The 22716-nt window shown below is 39.9% G+C and overlaps 7 protein-coding genes across 8 annotated transcripts in view; 3 read left to right on the top strand and 4 right to left on the bottom strand.

Annotated features, from left to right (window-relative positions):
* The first annotated feature begins 149 nt into the window (after nucleotides 1-149).
* LOC134189085 (putative beta-lactamase-like 1) lies at nucleotides 150-4228 on the top strand. Its single transcript, XM_062657316.1, has 12 exons — nucleotides 150-266; nucleotides 406-552; nucleotides 969-1106; nucleotides 1160-1281; nucleotides 1356-1508; nucleotides 1784-1915; nucleotides 1977-2094; nucleotides 2871-2961; nucleotides 3029-3169; nucleotides 3482-3591; nucleotides 3661-3772; nucleotides 3829-4228. The coding sequence occupies exons 1-12, from the start codon at nucleotides 180-182 to the stop codon at nucleotides 4026-4028; spliced, it is 1551 nt and encodes a 516-aa protein (XP_062513300.1). The 5' UTR covers nucleotides 150-179; the 3' UTR covers nucleotides 4029-4228.
* A 126-nt stretch (nucleotides 4229-4354) lies between these two features.
* On the bottom strand, nucleotides 4355-5926 carry LOC134189086 (zinc finger MYM-type protein 1-like). Its single transcript, XM_062657317.1, has one exon. It carries the CDS (start codon nucleotides 5895-5897, stop codon nucleotides 4461-4463), a length of 1437 nt encoding a protein of 478 aa, XP_062513301.1. The 5' UTR covers nucleotides 5898-5926; the 3' UTR covers nucleotides 4355-4460.
* On the bottom strand, nucleotides 5914-7175 carry LOC134189174 (uncharacterized). Its single transcript, XM_062657412.1, has 3 exons — nucleotides 6884-7175; nucleotides 5968-6823; nucleotides 5914-5923 (listed from the first exon to the last, which is right to left on the bottom strand). Exons 1-3 carry the CDS (start codon nucleotides 7173-7175, stop codon nucleotides 5914-5916), a joined length of 1158 nt encoding a protein of 385 aa, XP_062513396.1.
* A 983-nt stretch (nucleotides 7176-8158) lies between these two features.
* On the top strand, nucleotides 8159-13918 carry LOC134188610 (putative beta-lactamase-like 1). The gene is made up of 11 exons (XM_062656778.1): nucleotides 8159-8233; nucleotides 8602-8739; nucleotides 8798-8919; nucleotides 8983-9135; nucleotides 9198-9332; nucleotides 9403-9520; nucleotides 11913-12003; nucleotides 12069-12209; nucleotides 13243-13352; nucleotides 13423-13540; nucleotides 13599-13918. Exons 1-11 carry the CDS (start codon nucleotides 8159-8161, stop codon nucleotides 13802-13804), a joined length of 1407 nt encoding a protein of 468 aa, XP_062512762.1. The 3' UTR covers nucleotides 13805-13918.
* Nucleotides 13919-15659: 1741 nt separating this feature from the next.
* LOC134189068 (uncharacterized) lies at nucleotides 15660-16411 on the bottom strand. Its single transcript, XM_062657299.1, has 2 exons — nucleotides 16399-16411; nucleotides 15660-16337 (listed from the first exon to the last, which is right to left on the bottom strand). Exons 1-2 carry the CDS (start codon nucleotides 16405-16407, stop codon nucleotides 15918-15920), a joined length of 429 nt encoding a protein of 142 aa, XP_062513283.1. The 5' UTR covers nucleotides 16408-16411; the 3' UTR covers nucleotides 15660-15917.
* A 291-nt stretch (nucleotides 16412-16702) lies between these two features.
* Nucleotides 16703-18436, bottom strand: LOC134189005 (ninjurin-1-like). Of its 2 annotated transcripts, none has more exons than XM_062657233.1 (3): nucleotides 18278-18436; nucleotides 18126-18194; nucleotides 16703-17343 (listed from the first exon to the last, which is right to left on the bottom strand). In XM_062657233.1, exons 1-3 carry the CDS (start codon nucleotides 18287-18289, stop codon nucleotides 16927-16929), a joined length of 498 nt encoding a protein of 165 aa, XP_062513217.1. In that variant the 5' UTR covers nucleotides 18290-18436; the 3' UTR covers nucleotides 16703-16926. The 2 variants fall into 2 exon arrangements, with proteins under 2 accessions (XP_062513217.1, XP_062513216.1); XM_062657232.1 differs by having other exon boundaries at nucleotides 16704-17346.
* Nucleotides 18437-19105: 669 nt separating this feature from the next.
* LOC134188736 (adhesion G protein-coupled receptor E2-like) overlaps nucleotides 19106-22716 on the top strand; it is a 10267-nt gene continuing 6656 nt past the window's right edge. The window contains exons 1-7 of the mRNA XM_062656920.1: nucleotides 19106-19282; nucleotides 19531-20673; nucleotides 21175-21334; nucleotides 21453-21659; nucleotides 22175-22297; nucleotides 22366-22529; nucleotides 22626-22716. The exon at nucleotides 22626-22716 is cut by the window's right edge and continues 39 nt beyond it. Of these exons, the coding sequence (XP_062512904.1) occupies nucleotides 19225-19282; nucleotides 19531-20673; nucleotides 21175-21334; nucleotides 21453-21659; nucleotides 22175-22297; nucleotides 22366-22529; nucleotides 22626-22716 (1946 nt within the window). The 5' untranslated portion in view covers nucleotides 19106-19224. The remainder of the gene's footprint in view (nucleotides 19283-19530; nucleotides 20674-21174; nucleotides 21335-21452; nucleotides 21660-22174; nucleotides 22298-22365; nucleotides 22530-22625) is intronic.

Below are 22716 nucleotides of genomic sequence, written 5' to 3'. Positions count from 1 at the left end.
TTTCACTACTTAAGATGGTGGTTAGAAGTTAAAATAATAATATTTAATTATTTACCAGATAGATAGATAATGCTTTAATAGTTAACGATTTTAGAAAAATAAAAATAATAATATGCTATTAAATTTATTGCTTACCTAACAGATGTGCGGGACCGCGAGGCTCTGCCTTGCGCATAAGGATGACAAGTCGATATCTGCTATCTCGTCTGTTCGTCATTACCATCCTTCTGCATCTCAACCAACAAAGCGCAATTAATTCAGAAAAAGTAAGCCTACGCATTTTCTGTGCATGCGCATGCGCGTGATGAAATACATCGCTTTGCATATTCACGCCGGAGAGACTCCACTGTTGTTCTGCACGTGTGAGGAAATCTGCAAGCTCTCTACTTGCAAATGTTTTTGTAGTTCTTAGATTTGACTGTTCGAGAGCCTGCAGGATCATGTCCCGTACGTTACGTCCCGGAACCTTTGGATCCTCTACCAGCTTCTATGGAGAATGCATTGAAGGAGTTTGAAAATGCTCTTAATTTGCAAATCAATAAAACATCACGGGTAATATATTAGTTAAACACGTATAGTGATATAAAATATTTAAAAAAGTGATTTTAGTTATTAATTAATTAATGATAGTGTTTTAAATTAATTAATTATTTTATTAATTTTAATTTTAAATATTTAAACTTTTTATAATTAATTAAAAATATTTTTAATTACTTTGCTTATTGTCTTGTTTTTATATTGACACTTCTCACCAAAGTGACAAAGTCTAATTTAATTAAGTTAAAAAGTTATTGATAATGATAGTAATGTCACATATATTAGATTAATATATATTTGTTAATTATATTAATTATTTATATTAATTTATATAATTATATATGGATTGATTATATAAAATACTTAATATAATTAATAATATAAATATAAATTTATTATTTTCTAATAATTGATTTTTATTATCTTTATAGCCAGCTGTGTCTGCCAGTGTTGTGTATCGTGGGCGGGAAATATGGGCTGGCGGTCTTGGAGTGAAAAGCAAAGAGCACGGTGGTCATCCACTCAGCTCAACTGTTTACAGGATTGGAAGTGTTTCTAAAGTCTTTGTGGTAATTGCTGACCGGATGTACGTATTATGCTTAATTAATATTAATGACTATAGGTTATCATGGTATATCAGATGCTAGAGAAAGGTTACATCGCATCACTAGATGATGAACTCCACAAGTACATTCCTGAATTTGATATCAATAATCCGTTTGGAACGAAATCGATCACACTTAGGTTAGCATGCATGCATGCATGCATGCACCCACTGATACATACAGAGCTGTTGTACTATGTTGTCTCGTTTTCAGACAAATGATGTCTCAACTGTCTGGTTTACCTCGAGAAGCTCCTTGTCTGTATGGTTCAATAAAGACTTGCCACGGAACAACAAACGAGGATATTTACGCTCGATTGAAACAGCAGTCGCTTATTCTTCCACCATGGACACGCCCATCATACAGGTGATTGACAAATTAACCTAAAGGGTAACTGACAAACAAAAGTCAAAAAATATTTTATTGCATTTTTGTTATATGCATACACAACTGGATGTGAACAACCCGGAAGCAACTTTGTGTCTCAATATCTTCACGAATGTAACTTCAAAAATAGAATTTTATTTTGAGGGGCATATGGACGTTAGGAACTAATGAAAAATGCAATAAAATATTTTTGATTTTTGCATGTCAATTACCTTGTGTTTAGCAATAGAAAGGTTTGTGTTGTTTTGTTGCAGTAATCTGGCGTTTGCACTGCTCGGGAATGGTTTAGTGAATTTGTTGCCTAATATGACATATGAGGATTACGTTCTCACGATGATATTGGAGCCTCTCGGTATGACCATGACGGGATTTAATTATACAAAAAGGTTGGAGATTTGAAATAATTTGGGTGTGAAATTATTGATATTAATGTTATATGGGATGTAGTGTCATTGATGAAATGGCAGTCGGTTATGATCTGAATGGGTCTGTGGCTCCGCTGACTGATCTTGGTTGGCTTGGTCCGGCTGGTCAAATGTACTCTACTGTGAATGACTTAGCAAAGGTATTGAGTCAATGTCTGCTAACACACTTCAATTGTGTGCATGCAGTGTATGTGATGTTTACTAAGAAATAATAATAAAAAAATAAATAAAAAATAAAGAAATAGAATATATATAAAAATTAAAATAAAAACATAAAATATCCTTCCATGGATGGTGTACAGACGTTTGTCGGTGTGTTTCTTTGTCTTGTATGTAATTTTAGAAGAAAAAATATAAAATATATGAAAATGTAAAATATATAAAATAAAAAATATTAATATTTTATTATTAAAAATTTAAATAGAAATAAAAAAATTTAAAAAATTAAAACATAAATAAGAAATTAAAAATTAAAAATAAAATAGAAAATAAAATATAAAATATAATAAAATAAATAAATAATAAACTAAAATTAAAATAATAAAAAATATTAATAAAATAAAAAGTAAAATTTAAAATAGAAATAAAAAATCAAAATATAAATATAAATATAAATAGAAATAGAAAATAAAATAAAAATATAGATTATAATAATAGTAAATAAATAAAAAACGTAAAAATTAAAATATTGGAAATATTGATAAAAATAGAAAAATAAAATTAAAAATAAAAAAGGAAAATTATAAAATTGAAATATAAGTAAAAAATAAAAAGTAAATAGAAAATAAAGTAAAAGTACAGAATAATAAAAATAAATAAATAAAATATAAAAATGTATATATAATGAAAACATTAAAAACTAAAATATCCATCCATGCAGACATTGTTGAAAATTGTGGTGTGTTTTGTCTTGTAGCTTGGTAGCTTTCTGATGTCTTCTTATGACTACAAGAGCCGATCATCGTCTGTATTACAAAAAGAGACAATAAGAGAAATGTTACTGCCATGTATTGTATTGAGTTACTACCGGGGTCCTGACGGATATGTAAGCGTGATGTATGATATGTGTTCTAGTGTTTCTTAACCCTGATGGACTGACGCAGTTTGGAACTCCTTGGGAGATGAGACTAATGCATAACTATTTGGTACGGCGCAAGGGAGGCAATGTACCTGGATACTCAGCACTTTTTAGCTTCATACCAGAGCTGCAACTTGGCAAGTGATGATTTTTGTGTGTCCACTTGTGTAGCTGAATGGCCTTCTAGATGCTTGGGTATTCGTCGGATAACTGTATGCTTGCTGTTAGTTGGTTTAGCAGTTTATCTACTTGTGTGTTTGGCATTCTCTGTATGTTGTGTGTGTGTGTGTGTGTGTGTGTGTGTGTGTGTGTGTGTGCATGTGCGTGTGTGTGTGTGTGTGTGTGTGTGTGTGTGTGTGTGTGTGTGTGTGTGTGTGTGTGTGTGTGTGTGTGTGTGTGTGCTGTATCCGTGTGTATATCTAATTATTTATTTATTTGTTGCATTGTAGGAGTCAATATTCTATGGAGCGGAGCAATAGATGAGAACAATGCTTCAGTAGTCGTGTACGATATACTGATACCGGCTTTAACCAACGCCCTTTCTTCTGTACAACCAAAGGTTTGCCCGCTCAACACATTTCAGACATTACAAGATATCAAACAAATATCCATCAATCTGCTTTCATAGCCTGGCTATCCTTCTAAACCAGCAAACTATGAAGGCACATACAAAGCTGACATTGGTGCATCAGTAGCAGAGATTCTATCCATCAATGATACTCTTGTTCTGACCGTTTCTGGTATATGTTTATGTTGCATGTCAGTAGTCAATAAGTTAACATTTTTATTGGATTAGGTATCAGTGTATTTATGGAGTATGTGAATGCGACCATGTGTGTTCTCTTCATTCCGTCTGATCTCCTTCCGTGCATGGAGTCTGAACTGTTTGGAATCACTGGAGATTATGTCTACTTTCAATTGGATAAGTCAAGTGTCGCTCAGAATTTTACGATTCCCGGATATATTTGGGGTGCCACGTTTATCCGTACAAGCTGAGCTGCATGCATAGCTAGCTACAGACCCAAAAACAACATTTCAGATGAAAGTGCCTTTTGTGAGTGTTTCTGTCGGCTTTGACAACTCGTATGTGTGCTGAAACTGCTTTGCAATGATTCTCTCGCGTGCTGCAATTAGTTAATTAAATTAATTATCATTTTACGAAGCCGGACGTTCCTTTGTGCTACTTCATTTAGCTATTTCTGGGTCGGGAAAGAAAGCATGAAAAGTCGATATCTGCTAGCTCGTCTGTTCGTCGTTACCATCCTTCTGCATATCACCCAACAAACAGCAGAAAGAGTAGGTCGTACTACAGGGGCGTAGCTCAAGGGTTTCCAGAGGGGTTTCCAAATCTTACGAGCTTGATATCTGTAGTGAATATGATAATAGCATAAACGTTTCACACAACTTCAAAATTGTAAACTAAGTCATTTAGCTGTCTAGCTCAGTGTCCCACGTGTCTTCTGGTGAATCAGTATCCAGTACAAAAGTGTTAGCTAGTTCACTGTCTGAGTATGGCTCTCCAAAGTTTGGGAGAATAATCTTTCTCGGGTTCCTGGCAGAAAATAAGCGGATCACGTCCAAGTGTGACAACTTCCTGTTGTAATGGACATGCAGCATGACAAGTCCGTTGAATCGGATCTGCGACATGGATGCCCGGAGAGATGTCTTGACGCGATTGAGAGCACTTATAGACCGCTCGCACTCACAGGACGTCACAGGCCAGGTGCAGACAAGGCGCAATAGCCTCGACACAGTTGGAATTAGTGGATTACCCATTGCCAAACGCAACGCTTCTGCTACAGTAGCGGGGTGCTCTGAAATGGGCAGTGATTTCAGTATGGCAATCCACAAGTCAATTTCTGCAGACAGCGCATCCAAGTTCGGACTCGCAGTAGGAAAATCACTTTGATATGCCTTTCCAAATTCAAGAATATCTGCTTTGGCTGAAGCATCACGTAGCAAAATCGTCGGCATAAATGACATTCCTTTCATAGCTAGTTGTTGAAGGTTTCCAAACCGGATATTCATTTGCGAAATAATGTCATCTAGTAGCGGTATACTCACGTTCAGGCGATAGTAGTCAACTGGCGTTTGCGCTGGAATGTTCCCACGGTACGTCTGCCTACTGCAATATCTTGGGAGACTCTCTTGCACTCCAGTCTTCAGACACAAAGCCTGAACGTCTGTCCACCATTCACCATGCCTGTCGTTGATGTTGTCCCGCATATCTTGAAGAACGGAGATGACTCTAGCGACGTGTTTGTAAGCCTTTGCAACATCTGTGGCTTTCTCTTGGAGACTTGATGTTAGGCTTTGAATTGCAGCCATCAATTTTGATGTTATCACAAATGTTGCAAGAAATCGGAACTGGGTTAGGTTATTGTGGAGAGATGTAGCAGAGGAGGAGCTAGTAGCGTTCCATGTAACTGTTCCACCCCTGTTTCTGCTGATTGTCTCCAACGTCGTTAAAACAGCTGGATAAAGCTCAGCAAACACGACAAGGGCTTCATGTCGCGCTACCCACCTTGTTTTGCACAAATCAACCAACTTTTTCTTTGAGTCGCCACCCTCTCCTTGACGCCATTCATGAACTATCTCAGCCATAGCATGAGCACGCTTTGGTGAATATTTGAAAAAGATGTTGACGTCTAACAATGATGACCACATAGACTGGATGAAAGGCAGTTTGCTTAGCCTTATTATACACAGGTTGAGACAATGTGCACTGCAATGGAGGTACAGCGCTTTTGGGCATTCTGCAGTTACTCTGCTTGCACAACCCTGCAAAGGTCCAGCCATATTCCCTGCACCGTCGTAGCCTTGTCCACGAAGCTTCTCTTTTGGCTGCAAGCCCATTTCCGTCATTGTGGTCAGTAGCAGATTAGCTAAAGCTAGCCCGGTGGTGCCATCAGAGCAACAGAGAAATTCAGCCAACTCTTCACAAATGAGTCCAGACTCATCGACGAAACGAAGAACCAGGGGCAACTGTTCTTGGTTGCTGGCATCAGCAGATTCGTCTGCACACACTGAGAAAAATGGTGCTTTTCTGACATCTCTCAATATGTCTTCTTGTATAACCTTCCCACAGCACTCAATCAACTCGTTCTGTATTGTTGGGCTCAGGTAAGACGCACGTAGTCCTCGAGCAGACTGAGACATATGGAAGTCCCTCAACAAGTGTTCATCACCTGCGTCCACACGAAAACGCAATAGAGCTAGAAAGTTTCCAGGATTACATGCTAACTGTTCGTTGGGGTCCCAAGTAAATCCTTTCTCTCTGTGGCCACGCAAAGAAATGTTCTGGCGTCCACAAAACTCTACAGTCTTGATCAAGGCACAAAGCTTGGCTATATTTTCCTGTTTTTGCTTACTCCCTTGGTCTACGACAAGCTGAAGAATATTTGCCTGACCATGTCTCCTGGTTGCAATGAAATGGCTGGCCCTGGTACAGCAGACCTTATGACATTCCTGTTGGTCATGCTTTCTAAGGGTCTCAGACGCTTTGGTGAACTTTACCATTGCTTGTTTGCAGAGCTGGCCTGTTGATTGATCAGTGCTGAAAAGTGCACAAGGTAGACAATATCCACCATTTTGGCTTGGAGAATAAACTAGCCAGTTATACTTTTCAAGCCATTGTAATTGAAAATAGCGCTTGGTATCTCGCCCACTCTTCTTCTCTTGCCGAGGAGGAAACGGAAAGTGGCTGTCTGGAACAAAATGACCCAACAGCAAGGAGAGCTTTGTATCATCCTGCAGTTTGTTTGGATCTACCAGTTCTCCAACATCGTTTCCTACGACATCATACGATACACTATTTATTACTGTACAGCCGCCGACTGCAGTACACTCACTAATCGCTCTGCAGGCTTCAGCAGGATCACGTTCATCCCCATTGACAAATGCAAGCACTTCAACACGATCGCTTACATGATCCCCGCTGCCACCAGATCCAGTGACTTCTATACTAAGGTCTGCAGTTTCATATGCTTCACTTGTCATTGGGTTCAGTTCCAAATTGATGGAATGCGACGATGCCCGCTCAGAATCTACACTCTCTTGAGTGGGGTCCCCGCCTCGAGATCTCTTTCTAGCAGCTTCAAAGAGAGCACTGATGGTCAGTTGGTCTTTAGAACGCCTCTTCATTGTCCACAGTCACTTTCGGAAATTCCCTCTCTTCACGTGTCAGGAGACTAGGAAAGGTGCCCGCCACGTGCAAAGTTGGAACACTAGCGCGCGTTAGGCGTGCCTTGACGTCCCTGCCGGTCACGGAGCGTATGTAGGGTGTACAGTACACCACAGGAATCACTGCCGAATCTATATCAAAAACTGTACGGGAGAAGGTGTGACGTAAGACAATGAGTTGATATTAGACGGCTGTTGCTTGGGGGGTTTCCAGACCCCCTGGAAACCTCTTGAGCTACGCTACTGTACTATGTGTTTCTCAGTGCATGATGGACTGCATCGCTTTGTATCTTCACGTCGGAGAGACTCCACGTCTCTAGATCTTACGCGAGAAGGCTGTAAGCTCGTAACTTGCAAATGTTGTGTAGCTGTTGGATTTTGCCGTTCGAGAGGCACAGCCTGCGGGATCATGTCCCGTACGTTATCTACCGGAACCTTTGGATCCTCTACCAGCTTCTATGGAGAATGCATTGAAGGAGTTCGAGAATGCTCTTAATTTGCAAATCAATAAAACATCACGGGTAATCTAGAGTACCTAGTTATGGTTGGGAGGCGGTATGTACAGTACACGTAAATGTGTGTATGCAGGATTTGCAATTGTTCTGCGGGCCCTGGGGTTCTCTTAATTAATAGTATAGAAGGGACCCATTGAAAGTGCCGCATGAGATGAGGCAGTTAATACAGACAAGACGTTCCTGTATTTACATTCACGTGACGTAACGTAGTTAGTATATCCGGGAATTTTTGACTTCGGACACCTGGAAGATTGCGCGTACGGACCACGTGTGCCTACTCTGTCCGTAGTCACACTCTTACAACAGACTAAATGCCTTGCCTGAAACTGGGATGTAAATAACTGTGCTTTTGCTGTAAGAACAGGTAAGAAGAGAAGATATGATAGCCTAGACTCGTGACCAGTTTCTCGGCGCTCTCGTCATTCCCGGATGTGGTTAAGGATTGTACATCCGGGAATAACGAAAGCGCGGCGAGACTGGTATGAGTCTATTTGTGACGTAGCAGTGAGAAAGTCTAATCTGACTATCTAAGTTATTGATAGTTAATCCATCTAAGAAATCTAGTTAATGATAGTTACTTAATTAAACGTGATGTTAAATAAATTACGTATTATTAATATATTAATTAATTATGTTGATTATTTATATTAATTAATATTTATATTAGATTAGATTATTTATGTTAGTTATATCTATATTAAGTATTACTAATATATTAATAGTGAATTATGTAGCAAACTTAATTGTTAAATTAATATATTTATACATAACTAATACGTAAATTATATTTACAAATAATTAATTTATATATGATTTAAAGTTGGACTAAGAATAATCACGATTCTAAGTCAATATTTCTATTATGTTTATAGCCAAGTGTGTCTGCCAGTGTTGTGTATCGCAGTCGGGAAATATGGGCTGGTGGTCTTGGAGTGAAGAGCAGAGAGCATGGCGGTTATCCAGACAGCACAACTGTCTACAGAATCGCAAGTGTTTCTAAAGTCTTTGTGGTAATCGCTGACCAGATGGAATGTTGTGCATATATTATATTAATATTAATGACCATAGGTTATCATGGTGCATCAGATGCTAGAGAAAGGTTACATTGCATCACTAGACGACGAACTCCAAAAGTACATTCCTGAATTTGATATCAATAATCCTTTTGGAACGAAGTCGATCACACTTAGGTTAGCATGCATGCATGCACTCACTGATACAATACTACAGTTTTGTTGCAATATGTTTTGTAGACAAATGATGTCGCAACTGTCTGGTTTACCTCAAGGAGTTCCATGTCTTTACGGTTTATTAAATATTTGCCAGGGAACCACAAACGAGGATATCTACGCTCGATTGAAACAGCAGTCGCTTATTCTCCCACCGTGGACACGCCCATCATACAGGTGCACGTGATCAAATTCTAACTGAATTTGTGTAATTAAAAATCAAAATATTTGTGTTGTAGTAACTTGGCATATGCATTGCTTGGCAACGGTTTAGTGAATTTGGTACCCAATTATGTGACATATGAGGATTACGTTCACAAGATGATATTGGAGCCTCTTGGTATGACCATGACGGGATTTAATTATACAGAAAGGTTGGAGATGAATTAAAAGTAATTAGAAAATGAAATTGTTGATATTAATGTTATGTTGTATGGGTGGTAGTGTAATTGATGAAATGGCTGTTGGGTATGATCCGGATGGGTCTGTGGCTCCGCTGACTGATCTTGGTTGGGGTGGTCCAGCTGGTCAAATGTACTCCACAGTGAATGACTTAGCAAAGGTATTATGAGTCAATGTCAACATACTTTAATTGTTATGTATGCATGCAGTATACGTAATGGGTCTGTGACCCTTCCGGCCATTTTAATTTTCAATTTTCAAATTTTGAACATTGACATGACCGGAAGGGTCACGGACCACTGTGATGGTTAGGGTAGGTGTTCCTAATTGTGGACACTCCCTGGTAATTTGAGTTACAAACGCTCTTTCTCTGGTAACGTGCAACGGCGAGAGAGGGAAACATGTCCAATGTACGCACCAATGTCTAAGCTTTGAAACAATACCTGCACGACTAGAATCATGCAACGTCTGCTAGCGCACTAGCAAAATATACGAGATAACGTCTGTGAACAGCCCAAACAGGGGTGTATCCTAATTGTGGACATTTTTTCCTCCGCCACAGAAAGCGACTGGGTTTGAGTAACAGCTGGACTAGACACCTGAATGGTTGCCTCACAAGCTGGTATTTTGCGCCGCAATCAAAACCATGTTCTGTTGTGTATCACCACGATTCACCTGTGAAACAGCTAGCACCTACAAGGTTCGTCCCATCACGTCCACAAATTTGAGGTATACGAATCGATCTTTTGTTGGATCATCAAAGTGCCCTGATGTTAGTTAAGCAATTATCAAGTACCTTAGTAAAGTTTTGAGCCTATAGTTACGTTGACTCTAACTTGCTAAAGAAGCGCATTATGTGCATGGAACGAACGTGTATTTCCAGTCCAGTAAACAGGTGAATATCTTCACTCATACTAGATCTAGTCATCAGTAATCCACTGACAATCTAGCTGTTTTTACTGCAACTACATCTGGCCACAATAGGGTATGAAATGAAAACCAACAAAGTAGGTGGAATTTCAATATCAGCGACATTAGTAATCCAGTCAGAATTTGACTGTCTTCACTGCTACTAGATCTGGCAACAATAAGACATAAAATGAAAACCTACAAACTCATGATCACGTAGGATAGATGGAAGGTCAAAACTACTACCTTGTCTGATATCAATAATCAGCTCCACCAGCAACACAAGAAGATGCTAGAACCACAGTTTACAGTTCAGACGTTCATCTAAACATGATTTATTGTCTCCTGCATTGTGTCGTAGACAGAACACTTGCTTTCTGTAAAATTTGAAAGGCACGATGCCATTTTACACAGTTGATTGCGGCCCAAAATACCAGCTTGTGAGGCAATCATTCAGGTATCTAGTCCAGCTGTTACTCAGGCTCAGTCGCTTTCTGTAACGGAGAAAACAATGTCCACAATTAGGATACACCCGCGGCCAGGCTGTTTACAGATGTTATCCCGTATATTTTGCTAGTGCGCTAGCTGACGTTGTGCGATTCTAGTCATACAGGTATCGTTACGAAGCCTAGACATTGGTACGTATATCGGACATGTTTCCCTGTCTCTTTGTGCAGGCTTCCAGAGAAAACAATGATTGTAACTCAAATTACGGGGAAATGTCCACAATTAGCTACACCTACCCTATACTAACAAAAATAAAAAATTGAAAGAATGAAAAATAGAAAATAAATACTAAAAGATAAAAAAAAAAATAAAATATAATAGAAAATAAAAAAGGAAAAGAGACAATAAAAAATTGAAAATAAAAATTAAAGAAAGGAAATACAAAGGAAATAAAAAATAAAAAAGATAGAAGATAGAAAATAAAATAGAAAATAAAATATTAAAGAAAGGAAATAGAAATAAAAAGGAAATGAAAAATGAAAAATAAAAAAATGAAAAAATAAAAAAAATTAAAAAATAAAATATAATAGAAAATAAAAAAGGAAAAGCGAAAATAAAAAATAGAAAATAGAAAATTAAAGAAAGGAAATACAAAGGAAATAAAAAAATAAAAAAGATAGAAAATAAAAAATAAAATAGAAAATAAAAAATTAAAGAAAGGAAATAAAAATAAAAAGAAAATGAAAATGAAAAATAAAAAAATGAAAAAAATAAAGAAAATAAAATAAGAAACCAAAACTAAAAAGGAAATACAATATAAAACAAGTAAAGGAAATAAAAAATTAAAAATTAAAAATTAAAAATTTGAAAGATAGAAAATAAAAAAATTGAAAATAAAAAAATTGGGAAAGGAAATAAAACAAAAAAAGGAAATAAAAAATATAAAAAGTAAGGAAATAAAATAAAATAAATAAAAATAAAAATAAAAAATAAGAAAGGAAATGAAAAACAAAAAAATGAAAAATGGGAAAAAAATAAAAATTAGAAAAGAAAATGAAAAAAACAAAACTAAAGTAAGGAAATAATAAAATAAAAAGGATAGAAAATAAAAAAAAATAAATAAAGGTAAAAATCAATCCTTGCATGGATGGTGTTACAAACATTTGTCAACAATTGGCGTGTTTTGTCTTGTATAGCTTGGTAGCTTTCTGATGTCTTCTTATGACTACAAAAGCCCATCATCGTCCGTATTACAAAAAGAGACAATTAGAGAAATGTTATTGCCATGTATTGTATTGAGTTTTACTACAAAAGATGTAAGCGTGATATGTACGTGATGTATGTTGTTCTAGTGTTTCTTAACCCTGATGGACTAACACAGTTTGGAATGCCCTGGGAGATGAGACTAATGCATAACTACTTGGTACGGCGCAAGGGAGGCAATATACGTGGATACACAACACTATTTAGCTTTGTACCAGAGCTGCAACTTGGCAAGTGATGGCATTGTCTGTGTGGCTATTTTTTAAATTTTTTTAGTGTTGTGTGTTTTATTTGTGTGTGTGTGTGTGTGTGTGTGTGTGTGTGTGTGTGTGTGTGTGCGCATGCGTGTGTGTGTGTGTTTCGGGTGGAATCCAAGTCACACCTCCACACGGTGCTCGACAGAAACAGCCAAGTGCTGGCCAACATGACTGGTCTTATGGAGCTTCTGTCGCTTAGTACCTGTTTTGACTTTGACATCTTGACATCAGTTGCTGTGCAAAAGTTTGTGGCATTTTGCACTGCTGTGGTCTTGCACGCCTTCAGTGTATATCACTAATGCAAAGAAGCTGAACAAAATGTCACAAGACCCTCTTTATCAGAACAGCAGCAAGCACAATCGCTGTAGCAGAATTAACATTGGTTGCCGGAATATGAGAACACTTGTTTGAAGAACATGGCAGCATTGCGACTACCATTGTTATTAACAACAGGAGAGGTGTTGCTGTGGACTGGACCGAATAGCAACCCTCATGGTTCAAGAACTAAAGCGTTTCAAAATGGGTGTTGTTAGGACATGAAACGCTTCTACATTGATGAAAGGAACTGGTTTAAGATAGCCAGAGATTGGTCCTTATGGAGTAACGCCTGCACTATTAAACCTTTTAACAATGTGACGTTCAATGCAGGCCAGTCAGCTGAGCAACAAATAGCTTTTTACATCTGCAACACTTGTGCTAGATGCTTCAGAAGACTTCAAGACATAGCACGTCACAAGTGTTATGCAATTTGATATAACAGAGTAACATTGAGTCATTAGTTCTGGCTGTCTTTGTGGCCAGAGGCTACAAGACGGAAGGCATCATCATCATGATTGCGTACTTCCAAGTGTGTGTGTGTGTGTGTGTGTGTGTGTGTGTGTGTGTGTGTGTGTGTGTGTGTGTGTGTGTGTGTGTGTGTGTGTGTGTGTGTGTGTGTGCGTGTGCATAGTGCACATGTGCATGTGCAATGTCTGCATGTATTATCTATTCATTTGTTTCATGGTAGGAGTCAATATCGTATGGAGTGGATCAATGGATGAGTACCATGCTTCAGTAGTGGTGTATGATATACTAATACCGGCTTTAACCAACGCTCTTTCTTCTGTACAACCAAAGGTTTTGCATGCCCACTTCACATGTTCCAGACAACTGATATCAAATAAATATCCATCAATCTGTTTTATAGCCTGGCTATCCTTCTAAACCAGCCAACTATGAAGGCACATACAAAGGCATCATTGATATTGGTCTATCAGTAGCAAAGATTCTATCTATCAATGATACTCTTTTTGTCGTCATTCCTGGTATATGTTTATATTGCATGTCTGTAGTCAATAAGCTAACATATTTGTATTTAATTAGGTAGTGGTATCAGTGTATTTATGGACTGCGTGAATGCCACCACTGGTGTTCTCTTCATTCGGTCTGATAGCCGTTCATGCTTGCAGTCTGAACTGCCGGGAATCACTGGAGAGTATGTCTACTTTCAATTGGATGAGTTGGGTGTCGCTCAGAATTTTACGATTCCCGGATATCTTTGGGGTGCCACATTTATTCGTACAAGCTGAGCTTTGAAATGAAGTGGATTGAACCAAAGACAATTTTTAGTTGAAGGTGTCAGTTAGTGAGCGTTTCTGTGGTTTTTGTTGTTGTGATGTTGGAGTTATTTGCCAATTTTTGTGTGTCTGTGTGTGTGTGTGTGTGTGTGTGTGTGTGTGTGTGTGTGTGTGTGTGTGTGTGTGTGTGTGTGTGTGTGTGTGTGTGTGTGTGTGTGTGTGTGTGTGTGTGTGTGTGTGTGTGTGTGTGTGTGTGTGTGTGTGTGTGTCTGTGTGTGTCTGTGTGTGTGTGTGTGTGTGTGTCTGTGTGTGTGTGTGTGTCTGTGTGTGTGTGCGCGCGCGCGTGCGCTCAGACTAGATGCTTTGCAATGATACTAGAACTCTCTAATGCAAGGCATTGCATGATGCTCAGTGACACAATATGTCACAGTGTTGATTGTCAGATAAAAATTAGCTTGGAAGAATCTGACAATGAAATGAGGATACTAGACGTTTGCATTATTAGTGTGTGATAAGCCATGACTATTTTGATGAGGTAAAGATTTATGGTTGGTACTGTACTGTAAGACACTGAAAAGTTGAGACCTCGATCTAAGTTGTTTATGAGGTGCTAGCTTGATATGGTCAGGGTGTCACTGTAAGCATACCTCTTGCTATAGTATACACCTACCACTCAGCACGACAACAGGTAGGCCTTGTTGTCAATGAACGAGTCTCATTTGAAGACCCTGATATTAAATTATTGGTCTACTTATTAGGAGACACTTGTTGCATATGTATGTCATTGTATGTATGTACCTATTTACCTATGTGTGGATAGATTAGTGTACTGTACCTATGTACTAGTATATATGTATGTATGTACTATGTATGTATGTATGTATGTATGTATGCACTAGTATGTGTGTATGTATGTACTATGTATGTATGTATGTATGTATGTATGTATGTATGTATGTATGTATGTATGTATGTATGTGGTGTTGGTCACCCCAAACTCAAACTTCATCATGTATGTATGTATGCATGTATGTATGTATGTACGTATGTATGTGGTGTTGGTCACCCCAAACTCAAACTTCATCATGTATGTATGTATGCATGTATGTACCATATGTATGTATGTATGTATGTATGTATGTATGTATGTATGTGGCTCAATTGGTTAGAGTGTGCAGTTGGAGATTGGAAACATCTGGGACCTTCGGGTCAGAGTTTGAGTGCGGGAGGGCCACATACATAAGTTCCCTTGGGCAAGGAACTAACATACAATTGCCTCTCTCTCTCTCTCTCTCTCTCTCTCTCTCTCCGGAGTGTCAGGTTCTGTCCAAGAAGCAAAGAAGAAGTGACATACAGCCAGTGACTGCTGATAGTGTTTCGATTGTTTCGATTGTATACTAGTATCGTAGAAAGTATCGTAGCAAGTACTTAGTAGTGTCTGCAGTAACCTGGGCCCTAAGGGTCCTTGTAACAAAAAATGTATGTATGTATGTATGTATGTATGTATGTATGCATGTATGTACCATATATATGTATGTATGTATGTATGTATGGATGTATGTATATATGTATGTATGTATGTATGTATGTATGTATGCATGCATGTATGTACGTACCATATATATGTATGTATGCATGTATGTATCATATATATGTATGTATGTGTGTATGTATGTATGTATGTGTGTATGTATTTATGTGGTGTTCGTCACCCCAAACTCAAACTTCATTATGTACCATATGTATGTATGTATGTATGTGTGGTGTTCGTCACCCCAAACTCAAACTTCATGTATGTATGTAAGTATGCGCTACAAGAAAATGTATGTAGGTATCATATGTATTTGTGTGTATGTGGCACTCCAAATTGAAGAGGACAGCCATTACATTTATAAGTCTTTACATCATTCCTAGCTAGAGGGCTACACTCATCGTATGGTCACGCTCATCCAAGTCCCTAATTTACGTCACTGATAGAAACACTAGAACTATAATCGCAATTGCAACAAGTAAGATGTTGCAACAGTTGCAACAGTAGCAAAAAAGTAACACCAATATACACGTATACCAATAGCTAGTACTATTGTCTTCTCTGTACATTAATCGTTGTAGTGTCAGTGTCTCTCTACGACTTCGACTTTGGACTTCGAGCAGAGAAGACAACATTGACTGAAATATTCAACATCAACGACACGGTCGAGAACATCATCAGTATCCTATTAAACTTCCTCAACTCCTTATGCGCCTGCGGCGACATGTCATGTGCCGGATAGGTCGCATAACTGACCATGAAGAGAGCCACAATGACTTGCAGCGCAAGCGCAATAGACAGAAGAATTAGGAGCGGAATGTGAAACAACCGGCTCTCATCCTCTTTCAGTAACGACGCGAGAAGGGCGAGGTTTTGAGAGAACGCCGTTAGGTTGAGAATGGATTTGATAAAACGCGTGCTAGAGGCGTATTTCTGAATGTCGACGTTCAGCTGTGTTCCGCTGCTTGGCGTTGCCGACGGCGAGTCGATTACGTCTAGCGTACCTTCGTCTGCCTGTAAGATATAGAGAAGAAAGTGAGGCAAGCAAGGTCCGTTTCATAGATGCTTACAGAACCTCAGACATGGGGTAGTTTGCGCATGCGCAGAAACACAGTTTGCATTAGGGGGTTTAAATTATTTATTTATTTATTTTGCTTATTATTATATGTTGCTAGATTTACTTTAATCTTTATTTATCTAATAATTTAAATAAGTAAGCGTATGTATTATTATTAGTTTAGTCTCTTGAACAGCCTCTCTTACCAGAGAGGGGGCGGTGCCAGCACACGAAAGAGCACAGCCCCTCGCGCGCGCGTTAAGAGGGGCTGCGCAAGAGACAAAATTATGAGACTGTCGATCGTTCAACTCAAAAATGCGTAGGTGCGGTTACTATGACTTACTCCACCGACTGCATTTGTACGACATCATTTTAATAACATGGATGTGTTTTGTTTGTTCTTGCATTTCGTTGTTTCTAAGTCAAAAGTATATCCAGACTTCCTTACTGCATAACAGCATGTGAGTAAATAGACCACCTCTAATGCGGATGAGTCTAATACGACAGCTGACATAAAACTAGTAATTAGTAACTTGCATTTGGTCACTACAACTCGCCATGTTGACCATTTCCTCCAGCTTGACCACCCGGAGCTACAACTGGAGCTCCAGCTCGAGCTGCAAAGAAAACGTTGACTGCAACATTAAGCATCAACGACAGAGTGGACAACATCATTAGTATCCTATTGGACCATTGCAGATTGGTACACGCTTTTTGCTTGTCACATGGCGGTGCAGTTGAGATCCACACGATGAATAATGCCACGATAACTTGGAGTGTTAGAGCAATTGTTGCCATGACGATGAGAGGGTAGTAGAAGGTGTGGCCGTTTCCGTCCTTGATGATGGTCAAGAGTAAGGATAAGTTCTGAGAGAATGCGGTTGCATTTAGAACGGATTTGATCCATTGAGTGTCTTGTGTGAAAGACTTTAAATGAAATCGTTCGTGCTCGTCTGCTCCATCCTGCTAGAATTATTAAGATGTGTTTAGTACATGCATGCACACACACACACACACACACACACACACACACACACACACACACACACACGGACAAACGTCAAGCCCACTAGGTCATTCGTGAATGACATCAACTTTAAGGTCAGTTGCGGAGATAGCTCCCCCTACCTCTAGAGACAGCGCCTCCATGCACTACGTGGAGGCTTAGGGCCAGCACTACAATCCACCTGGAGCTTGGCCAGAGTCATCCAGGGGCACTGACTATGGCGCAGCTTTGGGACTAGTCACCAAGGCCCACAAGTACCCGTCTGCTGCATGATGTTAGGGCCAAGCCAGCGGTCATGTCTACCTCAGTCAATGGTCTGGTACTCATTTATACTCCTGAGTTGAGAGAAGCAATTGTGTGTTAGTTTCCTGCTTAAGGAAATTATACCATAGCTTGCCATCACTGTGACTTGAACCTGCAACCCCTGCAAGGTCCGGGATGTTTTCATTCTCCAAATGCACTCTCTAACCAATTGAGCTACAGCACCACACACACACACACACACACACACACACACACACACACACACACACACACACACACACACACACACACACACACACACACACACACACACGACCCTGCTCCCACCCACAACCTCCATCCGGTCAGTTGCTTGTCTAGGAAAATGTTCAACATGCACTTCCATTTTCATCCACAAAACAAAAGATGAGCTGCGCAATGGCACACAACACCAAAACTTGTACAGTACGCCAACTACAGACTAGGGCCACTAAACCTGATTTTGCTCTCCTGGTTCACTTTGAGTGCTTGATGAACCAGAACTCTTCAATCTACTGTCTTCAGACTACAAATACACAACAACATCCAGTAAATTAAACTTACTTACTTACTTACTTACAAGAAGACACCAGAAATGCAGTAATAAACCTTCGAGCTCATTCTGATGGTGCTGTCTTGAGTGTAAAGGGTCTACTGCTGCTCTATGTGCGTTGCGTTATCCAGTGACGCGAGGGAAGACGTCTGGGGACTCCGGGGACGTCCAGGGAATCTGGGGAAAATCGAAAGCAAAATTATTAGCAAAATTATGTCAACTAACCTAACGCGCGCTAAATAAGCGGTTATACAAGGCTAGCGCACGTTAACCAGGTACAAACACTTGTACGTACACGCCAAATAATCTTAGCCACTCCTCACTAACACTTATGCCTCTGACAACGGAAATCTTCGAATATGAAGCAACTTGATGACCTCGAATATTTGGTACGCAACACGATGTGGCAAAACAATATTAGCTATTTATAATTAATTAATTAATTAAATCACCCGAAAGTATGCGATATGGACGACTGGCAAACGTCCATTTTTAGAAGTGGTGAGTGAGGCCGATGCCCTTTCGACGCTCCAGTGTTGGTTGCGTTGAGGGTTTCATGCCGATTGAACACTTAGAAAATTTAAAGTTTCAAAATAATTAATATCTACTACTAATTAACACGCACCGTATAGTACATGAGTCATTCTATGTCTGTCTGTCTGCAATAATAAATTTAAAAATTTTACATTCTGTAATTGTAATGCGGGGTTCAAAATTCATTTCGTAATTTTAGGAGCAAAAGGAGTTCCAACAATAATTTCCAAATACGACAAATTTACATTAAATCATTAATATCAAACTCTGTTTCTGGAAACCGCGTGAGCATGTAATCTAGCCTACGACGTCACCAGTTTTATTGCTCAGTCACGTGACGTATTCCCGATTGTGCAACGAACCGACCAAGTCGACTCTCACTCATCCGTGCTGACAAGGCAATCAATCACAACACATCTCGTTCTGTTCGTTTCGACACTTACGTACTTGCTTCGACGTTTGCTCGACAATGACGGCGTTCATCGCAGCCATTTTGATCACTCTGGGCGGAGCTTGCGTGACAGCAGGTGAGTAGCAACCTCATTCTTCCTCTCTCGTACCATCACAACCCAAGAAACATCAACATGCATGTAGTGCATTACACAGATAACAAAATCCAAGAGGCAGTTTACAGAAACAGGCGCCACTGTGTGGTTTTTGCAATGCCGGCATCCCGGGAGTGGGTGGAGCATGTGCTAGAGGGTCTTCACCTTTTGTCGCATTGACAAGCAAGATTTGTCGGTTCTAGCTTCACCAATGCGTTTAATTTCTCTAGAGTTTATCCAGCAATGGACTCAGACGGATGCGAGTGAGGCTCTTGGTGTTGTTTACGATCAGCACTCGGACGGTGTTATCGCCATCGGATCGAAACGCATCGCACAGACATCCAATTCGGATGCGCTTTGCGCCTTATTTCGTGCCTCCACCGGAGCTCTAATCTGGCAAAAGGAGATCCACATGAACACTAACGACCGTGCGACTGCTGCAGTAGCCGACGTTGAAAGCATTTTTGTCGTCGGGACCGAACAGGGTGGCACACAAAGTGGCAGTTTTGCTGTGAAGCTTAACAAAACCGACGGATCTCTCATATGGAGCGTGCAGGCCGGCGGATCCGGGTCGGTAAATCGCAATGCCAAAGCGGTCGCTCTATCCAACAATGGCAGTCTTCTCTTCCTCGCCGGAAGTCTGTGCGATTCGGGTGTCCAACTGGATGGCGCGAAGTGCTACGCGTATGTCGAAACACTGAGGGTATCAACCGGTGCGAGTGTCGGAGTCCATAAATTTGGACCCGGAAATGCGGATGAAGTGCGAGCTGTTGGGGTGGACAGCAGTGGGGGTCTCTATCTAGCCGGTCGCACTAAGGGCGCGCTGTCTAACCTTCACAGTGAGGCAGTTGCTGCTCAAAACGGTCAATACGATTACTTTCTTGTCAAAATGAGCGCCGCAACGGGAGCCATCCAATGGAGCCAGCAAGGAAAAGGAACTGCAAACGACATGGCAAACTCATTGGTGATTTACTCGAATTTTGTTTACATCACGGGCGTTAGTTATCATCTCTCTCTTCCGTTTGCCTTCTGGTCGTCGTTTGATTTGTCGGACGGAAGCAGGAGGGACGATTTTAATGGATTGGCTGGAGAGGCGCACAGCATTGTGATCACTCCCGGACTTCAGGGTGTAGACGGGCCGTTTATTACCGGACAGGACGGATCGCAGCTTTTTGTGCATAAGTATCAGCTTGGACGGAAAACGGTTGCTAAGCACTCTGTTGCAGCAAACGCTGGGAAGACGTTGGGAGGTGGATACTCGGCTTTGGTTACTGCAGTGGATGGAGGGGGAATTATAGCTAAAGCGATTGCAATTGGTGGTACTCAAACGGCCACTTCAACTGCAGAGAAGTCTTATGTTGTTCAACGGCTGGGTATTGCAAATTGTTTGCATGTGTCATATGTACCACACACAGACACACACAGACACACAGACACACACAAACACACACACACACACACACACACACACACACACACACACACACACACACAGAGACACACACAGACACACACAGACACACACAGACACACACACACACACACACACACACACACACACACACACACAGACACACAGACACACACACACACACACACACACACACAGACACACACACACACACACACACACACACACACACAGACACACACACACAGACACACAGACACACACACACACACACACACACACACACACACACACACACACACACACACAGACACAGACACAGACACACACACAGACACACACACAGACACACACACACACACACACACACACACACACACACACACACACACACACACACACACACACACACGATGATGTCTCTCTTTGTTTTCCGCTCTAATTTGGTGTCGTTTTCTTACAGAATTGATCAACAATTGTAGTGCGAGTATCTGCGGTCAGAACGGTGACTGCATTGATCTCATCGACGACTTCCAATGTCGCTGTCATGCTGGATATGAAGGTGAAAGCTGTGAGAATGAGATCGACGAGTGCCAGACAAATCAGTGTCAAAACATGGGAAGGTGAGTACCGACTTTGTGTGTGTGTGTGTGTGTGTGTGTGTGTGTGTGTGTGTGTGTGTGTGTGTGTGTGTGTGTGTGTGTGCGCTTTGCAAAATATTCACACTCAAATTTGTTGCAGTTGTTTGGATGGAATAGCATCATATACTTGTGTCTGTACGCCCGGATTCACTGGGGTGCATTGTGAGGTAGACATCGACGACTGTGTTCCCAACCCATGTGTAAACGGTAGCTGCAATGATTTGGTTACTGATTTTCACTGCATCTGTGACTCCGGATGGGAAGGAAAGACGTGTGCAAAGAATATTGACGATTGTAGAGGCATCAGGTGCGTTGTAGAGAGCTTGTTTGAATGTGTTTGTTTGCTTGTTTGTTTATTTGTGTGTTTGTTTGAGTGTTTGCTTGTTTATTTGTTTGTTTACTTTGTATTTGTGTGTTTGTTTGTTTATTAATTTGTTTATTTGTTTGTGTTTATTTTTTTATTTGTTTGTGTTTATTTGTTTATTTGTTTGTTTGTGTGTGTTTATTTGTTTATTTGTTTGTTTGTTTGTTTATTTGGGTTTTTATTTGTTTGTTTATTTGTTTATTTGTTTGTTTGTTTATTTGTTTGTTTATTTGTTTATTTATTTGTTTATTTATTTGTTTGTTTGTTTGTTTGTTATTTGTTTGTTCGTTTGTTTATTTACTCATTTATTTGTTTATTTATTTGTGTGTTTGTTTGAGTGTTTGTTTGTTTATTTGTTTGTTTGTTTACTTGAGCGTGTTTGTTTGTTTGTTTTTGTTTGTATTACTATGCGTACTTTTGTTTTCCTCTAGTCAATAAATATTTGTTATTATGTTTAGCTGTGGCCCTGGTGTTTGCCATGACTTGCTTGCAGCATACACTTGCACATGTCCTGCTGGATTTTCCGGGCAACATTGCGAGATCAACATTGATGACTGTGCATCCAATCCGTGCATGAATGGGTAACTGTTAGCTCTCTTTACAACTGCAGACATCAGTATTACACACACTGTCTTGTATTGTTTTTTAGTGGTCAATGTGTTGACGGTATCGACTCGTACACGTGCATGTGCTTATCCGGGACATCGCCTCCTAATTGTGTCGATGACGTCAACGAGTGTTTGCCCTCTCCGTGCCTGAACGAAGGCGTTTGTACACCCGGAATTGGAACGTTTACTTGCAAATGCAAACAAGGTAACGTAAATGTTGCAACAATATAAAAATTTGGCTATTGATATTAATTAGTTTGACTATTGATATTAATTAATTTTGTCGTTTGTGCGGTGTTAGGCTATGTTGGGCAACGTTGTGAGGCTGCGGCAGGTCATTGTGATTCGAATCCTTGCCAAAATGGAGGGAAATGTTCTGTCCTGGCGTCTGG

Source organism: Corticium candelabrum, chromosome 13 (genome assembly GCF_963422355.1).
Source record: "Corticium candelabrum chromosome 13, ooCorCand1.1, whole genome shotgun sequence".
NCBI lineage: Eukaryota > Metazoa > Porifera > Homoscleromorpha > Homosclerophorida > Plakinidae > Corticium > Corticium candelabrum.
Note: the sequence above shows the minus strand (reverse complement) of the source record. Positions and strands in the feature narration are given on the sequence as shown.